At 40.7% G+C, this 12027-nt stretch overlaps 1 protein-coding gene across 2 annotated transcripts; it reads right to left on the minus strand.

Moving 5' to 3' along the window:
• Nucleotides 1-1860: 1860 nt before the first annotated feature.
• josd1 (Josephin domain containing 1) lies at nt 1861-11202 on the minus strand. 2 transcript variants are annotated; one of them, XM_006807282.3, is made up of 5 exons: nt 11062-11202; nt 9647-10508; nt 9412-9540; nt 6872-7066; nt 1861-4637 (listed from the first exon to the last, which is right to left on the minus strand). In XM_006807282.3, the coding sequence occupies exons 2-5, from the start codon at nt 10015-10017 to the stop codon at nt 4538-4540; spliced, it is 795 nt and encodes a 264-aa protein (XP_006807345.1). In that variant the 5' UTR covers nt 10018-10508; nt 11062-11202; the 3' UTR covers nt 1861-4537. The 2 variants fall into 2 exon arrangements, with proteins under 2 accessions (XP_006807345.1, XP_006807344.1); XM_006807281.3 differs by lacking the exon at nt 11062-11202 and adding an exon at nt 10958-11060.
• Between the last annotated feature and the right edge of the window lie 825 nt (nt 11203-12027).

Consider the following 12027-nt stretch of genomic DNA (forward strand, 5'->3'; position numbering starts at 1 on the left):
AACGTGTAAATAGGGGGCCCAACCAAACTTTGCTTTTATGCAGGTCTGGGCTTGTAAAGCAAATGTTTAATGTTTAACTGTAAACCTTCATGTTCTTCATGTTGGAGAGGAGGTAGGGATACAGCTGTCAGATGCAGTTATCATTTTTTTAAAACAACATTATTAGTGCATCTCAGAAAATTAGAATATTGTAAAAATGTTTGTTATGTCCCCACATTTAGTTCAAAAAGGCAAACTTTCATTTATTATATATGCATTACATGTAAGGTGAAATATATTAAGTCTTTTCTCTGTTATAATTTATATTATTGTGTTTTTTGACTCACAAAAATCTTTTGAGTTTGATGAGTCCGCCAGTATCAATACTGTGTCTAGTTCAGCACATGCAACCACTGTTCAGTAGCTCAGCGATCTTCCCCAATCATGAGGAAGACTGCTGATTTGACAGTTGTCCAGAGCCACAGAAGGTCATTGCTGCATAGACTGTCTGTAGGAAAAAGTGGACAAGCAAAAAGGATGACCAGTCTTCAGATGATTGTGCGTTAGAAGAGCTTTGCAATCAGTGGACTGTAGCTGGTGTTAGTGCATTAGGAGGCACCACAAGCAGACATCTTTAGGAATAGCGGGGAACAGTCACACACTAATTTTTTGCACTTCATTTTGAAAGTAAGGCCGTAGAGCACACGAGTCACATACAACTCACTTTGATCTTAAGTGCGATGGCGCAGTGACATTACAGGATGAATGTGTAAAATTACAGAAAGAGTTTGGGTAGTTTATTGCCCAGGCTGTCCTGTTTTTTTTTTTTAAATCATGAATTCACAGAAATGTTTCTTCTGTGAATTATTTTACTGTGGACTCACAGAAAAATAAATAAATAAATGAAAAATTTAAAAAAACTTACATGATTTAATTTAATAATTTGGTGTAGTATTAATGGTAATTTATTTTGGGTGGTGGTGAGGTCTTTACCAATAGGAAAAGCTTTCAAACTAAAAGTTCAAAAACTATCCTCCACTTAATGTTTTCCAAAGTCTTTGCTGGGCTGATCCTGCTCCCTGGGCCTTATAGTTGTTTGGAGGAAGAGTGGGAGAGGCACAGAATCCAGTGGGAAGTTTCCACGGTCTGTGATGATGCTGATGTTGTTGGTGGCTGGCCCACTGTGTGCTATGAAGTCCAAAGTCAACACAATCATCTTCATGGTTCCATCTGCTGACATGCTTTATGGAAACAGGAAGCAGATCTCCTTTTCCAGTAGGACTTAGCATCTACCTCCAGTGCCAGAACTGCTACTGAATGTTGAACATCTTATTGTGCTTCATTGGCCAGCCAGCTCACCGGACCTGAACCCTGTAGAGAATTCATCTACAGGGTTCAGTTAGTGTTAAGAGGAACATGACAAACACATGATTAAAAATACAGATGATCTGAAGGCTGCTGTCAAAGCCACCTGGGCTTCAATAACACCTCAGCAAAGCCACGATGCACTAATGCAGCAGTTCTTGGTAAAGGAGTCCAAACAAAAAACTGAGTATAAGTGAACAAACTTTTCAAGAGAAAAATAGTCTGAAAAACTGGATTTCTGATTTTCATAAGCTTACATGAAGATCATCAAGTTGGAGGGAAAAAAGGTCTGAAATCTTTCACTTGAATTATGATGAATATATAAGGTATGAAGGCTTACATTCTTTGACGCACCACAATTTCCCTGTGAAATGAACAAATGTTCTAAAGAGCAACATGTCACTGTAAAAGTGAGACATACTTTCCACACACTCACTGAGGCCCAGAATAGCAACATTATAATCTACATGTAACCCAACAATGACCCTTTGAAAGCAAATACACCCACACACCAGCTTATACATAAAGTGCCAATATAAGCATTTTATTTCTATTGAAAAGAAAATTACAGTGACAATCAGGGTCCTTTAATAGGAAGGGCTAAATGGATTGTCATGGCAAAAAAAAAGAAGAAAAAGGCAAATGCTGAGTGCAAATGTGCCACACTAGTCATGACGTGATTGGGCTGAAAACTCTCCACAAATTACTGACGATTGCTCAGCTTGGATATAACGAGGCGGTGATGGCCAACAGCCTGCGCTGGAGTCACTCTAAAATAAGACATGCACCATTAAAATAAAGTAATCTTTTTTCCTATAAAAGAACATAAAGTCCTTGGCGGCAAAACTGAAAATATCATTACAGATTAGTTTCTTTGCGTACTGGATTTCTCGTCGGTGCTTTGGAATTAACCTCTTGAAGTGGCGCCAAACTGCACAGCCCCCCTGTCAATATTTCAGAGCAACGTATATCTATATGTTTCTTTCAATGTAAACAAGTTAAGGCCAATATTGTCGTCAACAGACAATACATTTATAGTAGCAAACAGTTTTAACAGTTGATAAATACGAAAGCTACAACAGCAGAATCTCTCATTAGGCTCATTACACTACAATTTCCCACAGCACGCGTAAAGGCTGGAAATTTGGGACACTTTCCGACTTACACTTTCTTTACCTGACACCTCCTACAGATCTTCAAGCTTTTTTTTAAGTTTCATTTCCCCTAAGCCACCAACAAAATCTTCCACAGATTGAAACTTCACGCAACAGAAGCAGCTGCGTAAGACTTGGTGGGACAATCGTTGACATTCTCTCAGAGCTGTATTTTGGCAATGTTTGGCAGGATATTTATGAGAGGATACAGAGAATCTCTGCATAGGCTGAGCTCCAGTGCTACTGAGGACTGCTGTGGTGGGGACACTCACAAGCCAAAGCAAGAGGTAGGGTGGGGGCTACAGTGGGTTGATAACTGTTGTGTCATCTGCGTGAAAGATCACTTTGAAGACGTTTAACAAATGTTGGTGGCTCTGAGTAGAAGTCGGTGACAGAGGGAAACAAAATTATTTCCTCATATGCATGATCTCTCGTTAACTGGCGTACAGAGCCCGACTGGTATCTGACACCTATTACAGATATCTCAGTATCAGTATATAAATGCCATCTGATATGTGCAGTAACCTTTGTTTTTTTTTAATATTACTGTTTCTTTAAGGAAAATAATGGAGAAAGGGATGTGTCGGGCAATTACGGCGACATTACAGAGTTTTACACGCTCCCATTCTTTTGCCTTTAATACAATGCCATATTGCACCTCAGCAGATCTGAATTAACAACAAAAGCAATTCCTCCTCTAATTTGACACATGTATTTATATGCTGTATATGTATATGTAGAATACATATACATAAAAAAACGCAACCCATCAGGAACAAATCGGCCTCCACAAAATATGGTGAAGTTTTTTCATTTTGTAATATGGAACAGCCTTTGCTGGTACACTTTTATCTATCCTTTAGACTTACATTTGAAATGTCACACTAAATTGATTATTATATGCTGATGTAAAAGAATCCTGCTAAAGGTAAACACCACCTTTTCGGATATGCAGACTTAAATCTAACTTTGGGAGCAGCCAGGTTAAAGATACAAACTAAAACTAACTTATATAAATGTGATTTGGTTTTTTTAGGGAAACTGGACAAACTGAAGGTTGATGACTCTTGTGCTGACCAGTGTTTAAGCTAAATTAAAGCTGGACCCATTTTGATTGATGATTGATTTAAAAGGAAAAAACAGTCATGGGGCATTGGCTTCTTAATCAAGGCATGCCATAAGAAGTTTGAGACTTCAGAAAAACTGGATAGGTGATGATGGTATGCCTTGCTTGACTGAAAATTAGGCAAACATCCACTAGAGGGTCTACTTGGCCAGGGTGCTGTTGCATTGCTTTGTTGCCATATAAAAGTGTTGTGTTGGCAGAGCCTCCGCAGCAAAGGCTCTGTCTGTGCCAGAAATGTTCGGGAGGTGTTGAAGTATACAAAGTTGGCAACGTGATCACTCACCGATTCTTAGCAGTGACGTGAAAAAGACAGAGATGGAGTCACGCTGAGGCAACGAAGGGCACGCTTTGGTGAAAGTGATACGGACAAAGAGGAAGAGAGCTTTACAACACGAAGGGAGGGACACAAACACAAAGACACATCAGTGAACGTCATGACGGAAGCGGGGAGGATCACTGAAGGAGACAGGCACATGAACATAGCATTTTTCATAAAGCCTGAACTCGAATGACTTTGGAAACTAGAAAAGTAAAAAGGGAAAAAAACAAAAGCAAAAGATCAAAACTGACATTGAAAATATGCATCAATATAAAAAAATCCACAAGAATAGCAGAAACAGGATAACACTTCAGAAGTCTTAGCTGTGTCGTGAGAAAGAGCTGTGATTCTTTGATTCTCCCTGTATGTAAAGTGTTTGCTTCCTTCATTGCATTGTATCTCGCCAGATAATTGTCCAGCAATGGCTGTGTAAACAAAACCTCCAAAAAAGGTGTGTGTGTGTGTGTAGTAGATATATATCTGCAAGTGTGCATCAAAGGGATTTGGCTGAGCACAACAATGCTAGTTCCTCTTCCGTTTATTCTGCGATTGGACTGCTGGCCCAGTTAGAGCTGTGGTAGGCTGGTTAAACCCTTAGCCATCAGATCGCCATGTCTGGTGTGCCTCCACTTCCTCTGAGACGACTAGCAGGAGTTCACAGTTCTTCCCTCGTAGCTGCTGGTGGAGAAACTTCCTGAGAATGTGATAAAAATCAAACAAAGAATTACATTTTTTTTTAATTAAAGTGAAAGTGATTAAAGTGAAACAACAACAACAAAATTAACAAGGTGTACGCTGATGTAAAGCTTCAATGAATTATTTTTTAGCCCAGCAGAACAAGTTGTAAACCACAAACTGGAGATGTAGCGATAGACCAGCATGTTTGGCCCTAACCAGTGACCCGCCAGTCAGCTTCACATACACTACCGTGAAAGGTTTTAGAACACCCCAATTTTTCCAGTTATTTATTGTAATTCAAGTTGTTCAAGTTCAGTGAATAGCTTGAAATGAACTGCCACAGGTTAAAAAAAGTTATTAAAGCAGCCAACAAGGGAAACTTGTTTGGTTAAATATATAATATATATATGAATATTTGTTATGATATATACTAGGGCTGTGCGATATGACCAAAATCTCATATCCCGATATAAGATATAAGCTTCTATCGTCCCGATAATGATATAAATCACAAAAATGTAACATTTTCTGTAAATTTTGTGAATCTCGGGCAGCTCGACTTGTGTGAAGTGTTTCCAGCTGGGCGTCGTGTACCTGGAGTCGAGTGTTTTAACTGATGCATGAAACTACACATTTTTAGACATAAGTTGTAACGGCTGCCGTTTTCTTTGTGAGTATTTATTACACAGCGTGCTGCGGGGAAAAGCCTGTTCTAACGTTTGAGTCTAAGGTTTCTTTTTTTGGCACCTGGCCGCTCTTTTTTTTGCTTCTCATCCGTAAATAATCTGCTCTTTCACATGATTCAGTTTATTTTGAAAAGTATCAACAGGATCTTGAGCTTTATTGTGTAAGGTTTATGTGGAAAATAAACAAGCGGACACGTGACGTGATGGTTTTACCGTCATTGTTGCTAATGTCAACGCATAAATACAGGCGCTTGTCCATCCGTAGTGTGGTTATATTAAATATAAGAGAAAGAGAGAACTTTAAGAAATTAATATAGCCACTACAGTGACCATCAAAACGATGAACAAATATTGCCGTAAACAGTTTTGCGACACCACGAAATAAACTGATAGCTTAAAATTAAATGATAGATGTTTTTATATCGTCATCCGGTATAACAGCCCTAATATATACATATCAATAACATATCAAATATATCAGGTAAAAGTGGGTGTACAACAACCCATTTTAAGTTATTTATTAGTTAATTATTTGTACCTCTTCTTAGTAGCAGGGCTCTTTATTTTTATTGCTTAGGGGAGAGAAGATACTGCAACGCGTGCACCAGGTATAGCAGAATGGTTCGGTTTGTCCCCAGTATTCTTCTGACCACTACTCATGCTAGGGCCTTCATCTGGGTTGTAATTTTCTCCAGGATGCAGGTCAGATTGACTACGTTTTCTTTTAAAATATTTATCTATTGCTATTACACACTGCATTATCTCACATGACTATTATGTAATTTCTTCTTTATCTCTTCTGTTTTACTGGCAGTTGGCAGCCCATTTAATTAGAGCAGGACGTTGTACTGCCCTCAAGTGGAAGAGAATGAACCTGTTCTGCCCGTTATTCACACCAGTACTAATCAGGTGGAACCAGATTATCTTCCACAGCACACCTGATCATTTCTCGCGGCACACAGTGGTTGGGAAACACTGGTCTACAAGACACAGCCCTCTGCCCTGACCTCTGTCTACACTTTCTGATGAGTTTATAATCTCACTCATTCATTTCAGGACATATGTAATAAAACATTAAGACTATATGGTAAAGTTAGGTCATTCTAAGTAGCATGAGGTTTTATCACTATAATAGATGGCTAGAACATTTTTGTGGATCAATATGGCTGTCTTGGGCCTTTACAGATCCTCGAGTCATCTAGAATCGTTATGAGGTACATTTTGTCATGAGATGATGAGCTTGATGGTCCGTGCGGCTGTCCACGTGCCTCTACCGTCCACAGATTTTACAATACAATGCAATAACTATGCATGCACCCCAGGCAGCCGACTTCAAAGAACTACAACAGGAATAACTACTCAGCTGTGATGCATTAGTTGTCCATGTACATGCAGAGCACCATCAAGGCTTCACACTTACTTCTAACATGGAGCTAACTGTACATTTCTCGGCTAGATCCTCTCCACTGGCACATCTACTAGTTTTTAAAACTTTATGACAACAAAAGTATAAAACAACACAGCTGCTGCTGCTACACATGCACACACTCCCCATCCCTCTCACCTGAGCTCATCCGGATTGCCAATTGGTTGAGGGCTACGTAGCTTGGAGTCCAAGTTGTAGTAGACTCCTCCCACCTCTCTGACGCCTATCCAGTGCTGGCGCTTAAGCGGCAACCGGAGGGGCCCCCAGCGCAGATTGGACGGTACGTTCAGGATGAAGCCCTCCACGTTGGACAGTTCAATATTGCCAACATCCCTAAAAAATATTATTTTTTTAATAATAATAATAACAATAACAACAACAATAACAACAACAATAATAATAGTAACACTAATAATACATATATATTACATGACTATTTGAAAATATTTGTATTAACTTTTTTTAAAGATTATTTTTTTGGCCTTTATTGGATAGAGACAGTGCAGATTGAAAGGAAAGTGGGGATTGAGAGAGGGGAAGACAAAGGGCTGCGGGTTGGACTCGAACCCGGGCCTACTGCTCTCCAGCCATACAGCATTTTTGTTACCTGTCATTATATTATTTGGGCTTGCATTTACTTGAGCAAAATATATATATATATATATATATATATATATATATATTTTTTTTTTTTTTTTTTACATTGAAACTTTCAGCTACGTTCAGATAAAATGCACTTACAAGTGTAGTCACAACACAAAGGTCCATTCTAAGTCAGGAAGTCCAGAAAAAAAACCCTGTGATAAACCATCCGCAGTAACAATCACAAGCAAAGCTATTCAGCTATGTACAGGACATCGCAAGAGACTGCGTAGAATACCAGAGAGAAGCATTCTTGCAGCCAGAAGTTTAAACAAACCAGGGAGGAATATTCATTTTCAAATGAAACAAACAGGTTATATGACATACATGCTTACGGCACTTCAAAGCACTCTTGATTTTGTCAGTTCCCATTGATGACTGTAACGAACACCGTGTAACTCAACTGCGCTGACCTTTGTGCAGTTTGTGTAGCGACATGTGTTGCAAACTTTGCATCTGTCAAAATTCAAAACTGTCATTAACTGGCAAACGAAGACTGAAGTGGAGACTGTGAAGTTTTAGTGCTTGAATGCCTGCCACACCTACGCTCCAGTATCAGAGCACACTTCTAAACACAGTTGAGTGTACACTGATGATAATACTACACGAGGACAACGATCAACCAATCAGATTTAATAAAAACTCAGAGTTTGTGGGTTTTCTGCTCCAGAAAGAGAGCTAACTTAAACTCTGGGTCTATTATTGGAGTAACAGACTCTGAGACCGCTGGCAGGTTTTCTTCAACAAACTCTGAGCACATACTGAAATGTATTAATTTAAGAAGTTTACAAACATTATAATCCCACTGATATGTTTGCTTAGTACTTGTTCTATTTAACCTGAGTGCTTATATAATTGATCTTTTCATCTGTGATTCTGTGGACATTAAATCATCTCTGAGGCTGTCTGGTCAGGGTTCTCGTTGAGGGACATTCACATTTCTGGATTAAAACGAAGGCTCTGCATTTTCTTTACCCAATGCTGGTACCTTTTTTTTTCATTACACATGCTGAACTGCTAGAAAAAAAACTCAAGAGTTTTTTTAAACCTGCTCTGTGGATCAGGGCACCAGATTTCCTTGTCTTATCAATCACTTGTCCTCTCATAAGTGACCTTATTATTTTGCTCCCTTCCAAAAATAAATGATATTTATAAATACTCCAGTTGTGGGTTGGAGCTTTTAAGCACACTTTTTTCACCGTGGTCCAAATACTTAAAAATATCTTGGCTGCAAGTGTTTACCGCATCAAAAATCCCCTGTGAGTAGTTATAAAAACAGCCTCAGGTCACAGGAACTTCATAAACATAACCAAAGAATAAAAAGAAGTCATGTCTTCTCTTGTCGAGAAATCCAAAATGAGAGAGCGTTTAAGTGCTAGTCCATTCATCGCGTTGTTTTCTCGCCTCAGTCTCCGGTTAACATGCCAGCAACCGAATGTTTACAACATGCAAGCATGTAAAGCCTTAGTTACATGCAAAAAAGGGGTGAATCTCCACTGTGTTATACCAAACAACAACAACAGCGTGCATCTGCAGAGCTCAAAAAGAGAAAAACAGGAATGGGTTTTATCGATATAGCAAGTCTGTGTTTGGTGCTGCTGTCAATAGTCATGTAAGACTGATAATGAAGGAAGCAGGAATGCTGATAAAACTGACTCTTAAACTTTATCAACCACAGGAAGCACTGACTAATCACAGGGATCACTCAGGACCCTGCTGATGAGGTGGTTGAGGTGCAGATGAAAACAAGGGGTGCCTCCTTCTAGTATTGACAATATATGTGCACTCTAGCGAGATAAGAGAGGAACAAGTGTAAACAAGTACAGATAAGCAACAATAGACTGATTGCTTTTCTTTGGTTTGGGTTTCCTCAGCCTAACATTGACTATTTTGGGAAACAATCAGGGGTAGAAGTCATGAGGCAAATTGCAGTTACAACGTAAGCAAATGGAAATAAATCTATTAAATCAATACTTCTACTAGATTAAATATGATTTATCAATGCTAAGGCTTCTTTTGTTGCTACTCCTACATACCTTCTTTTATCCCACCAAACTGCCTCAAACCCACGGGTCTGCAGGGCTGCCATAATGACATTGACGTCATAGTTCCCGTTTCCCAGCACGCTCTTCTTGTGAGGCGTCACCATAGTGCTGGGAGAGAGCCTGCAACAAGTTGACAAAAGGGATCGTCCACAGATCACTTAGTCAGATTGTATTTACGAAACATTTTATGCACACCATAACACTTTTAATCCACATACTGTCTCACCTCTGGTAGATCTCCTGCAGGGTGTCCCGGCTGAAGGCTGTCCCATCCTGGAAGACGTTATTGAGTGCGTGCAGGGCACACAGCTCCCGCCGCTGCTTTTCGTGATAAATGGCCGGAGGCACCAAAGAAGCTTGGGGAGGAGCTGGCGAGGTGAGTGAAGAAGAGGACGATGAGAGATCTTGCTGCTGAGTTTCCCTGGGATCCCTGGACCTCTTCTCCTCTGCTCCCACCACTGCCTCCCCTCCTCCTCCCCCTCCACTTCCTCCACCACCTTTCTGTTTGCTGACCTTCCAGGGCATGCACCCCAGCTCCTGCAGGCTGCCTCGCCCCTTCCCCTTCCACTCACCGGCTGGATACGGAGCACTTCCCATCCCTGGATGTTCACCACCGCCAGCGCTGTCGCCGCCCCCACCTCCACCGGTACCTCCTTCAGCTCCACAACTACTAATGTCAGGACACTACATGAACATCATGACAACCATTTGCGTGATAACCTCTCAGCCACTTGGAAGAGAGGAGCTTGTATCTGGAGGGAGGGTAAATGAGACCTGTGGCTCTCAAACGCCGCGACCTTCTTTCTGTCTCTTTCCCACTAAAGGACAGATGTGCAGAAAGATCGCTATGAGTGACCAAGTATAACCAGCAAAGATACTCTAGATGCTCCAAAATGACAGACTAGTCCTCCAACAGCACAACGGTGTCATCAATCATAGTGCCGTCACTCTTTGCGTTTTCCACTTCCTCCATCCTCTATGTGCTGACAGCTCTTTCCATCTAAAGCCTATAGCTTAGCAGGTCTTTCCATCCTCCAAGACTTGCTGACGGCAAAGCTACAGTTCCACAGGAACAGAGGAGTCACACACTGTGGAGAAAAATACAGTCAATAAGCAACTGAAATGCAAAAAATAAACACACTGTATTAAAAAGGAAAGGAAGGTCACGTGTTTTTCCTCATAATTTAGCTATTACACATAATAACACAAGTCCCCAAATCACACCTCGGATATGGTTGGTTAAAGAACAGCTGCCAAATCGGCCTAAACAACACGGTGAAGCACCACTGAATACGCTGTTACATTATTTAGAGCTTCAGTTGGTCAGCAGAGCTCAAATGAAGGGAAGGTAAACATTTCGAGCAGCTTTGAACTGGATAGAGGAAGCAAGCTGTTCAGTGAGCTAGCAACATTTGACAAGAGCTACACGTTAATGTGAAGCTTACACAGCGTTAAGGAGACATAGCAAATATATTCCCCTAATAGCAGGAAAAGAAGGTTTTAATCCGTGTTAGCAGATATCTGGCGTTGTTCTTACTGCTGCTCTACGTGACTCCGTGTCTCCAGCAAACACAACCACAACGCCTCCTTTTATGATTTATAACTTCATTTTCTCTCGCCGACCACTTCCCCGCCCGTTACCTGCCGCTGGTGTCACAGCTGGGCTGCCGTAAACCGGTCTAAAACCCGAGTCTCCTCTGTCCTTTTCCCCCTAAAGGGTGCTCAGACCTTTGTCTTTGCCACTTTTTTCCTGTTGTGGCTCTCTCCTGTCTCTTTCTCCGTCCGTGCAGTCGCGGACATGCGCAGTAGCGCCTCCCTGGCTCCATATTGCTGTCACCGCCTGCGTCAGTAGACTGGAGCAGATCCTCCCCTGAGACTGCCAAAGCCTACCTTTCCCACTTTGTTCTCACCTGTAGTGCGCTTTTCATCACATGACTGCTGCACAAAGGGTTTAAATGCGTATGAAAATATGTTTTACAATAGAAAACATCACCTGCTGTCTTCTTAAAGCAGTTCCAACTCTTAAACTTCACTTCATGAATGGGTCATACAAATGAGGACTGCTTTAGCCTCCTTTAGCTTATTGTTTAGCTTTGTCGTTTTTGATTTAGTCTCACAACATAAAATTTGCCAGTCTGTAAATACTTAAGCTGCTTAAAAGTTAGAATTTTCCACTTGGTGGGAACTTAAAAAGAAAAAAAAGTCTATTTCAGTTAAACAAACTAATGCCATATGCCTATGTCCATGTTCACTGGTTGAGCGAATTAATAGGACGGCTAAGTTTGAAATTTGTTTTTGGTACAAAATCTTCCCAAGAGGTTGATTCTGTTCATCTGGATGTAGCGTTTTCAGTGGGAGAAACGTCTCAGCTGACTGCAGTTTCCCCCAACCTTATGAACAGTACCTTTTCACAATGACTGCAACTAGCACCACTGAATGAACAATGGGCTGTGAGGTCAGTTCCTTGATCACTGGCTGGGGAAAACTTGCAGTCAGCTGAGACTGAAGAAGTAAAATGAATGAGCGACGAAACGTTTCTCCAACTGAAAACTATATGTGCAACAAATTAACAGGAAACAATTGATGTGAAACACAACACTGCCTCTG

This window comes from Neolamprologus brichardi, chromosome 8 (assembly GCF_056152115.1).
Source record: "Neolamprologus brichardi isolate AB-2024 chromosome 8, ASM5615211v1, whole genome shotgun sequence".
Lineage (NCBI taxonomy): Eukaryota > Metazoa > Chordata > Actinopteri > Cichliformes > Cichlidae > Neolamprologus > Neolamprologus brichardi.

Bases quoted from the DNA above. Each gene is read 5' to 3' on its own strand.
- josd1 (XM_006807282.3), bottom strand. From the start codon at position 10,017: ATGGGAAGTGCTCCGTATCCAGCCGGTGAGTGGAAGGGGAAGGGGCGA. The intron at 9,541-9,646 runs GTGAGACAGTAT...AACTTGTTGCAG, and splicing joins CTGCAGGAGATCTACCAGAG to GCTCTCTCCCAGCACTATGG. The intron at 7,067-9,411 runs GTATGTAGGAGT...AATATTTTTTAG, and splicing joins GTTTGGTGGGATAAAAGAAG to GGATGTTGGCAATATTGAAC.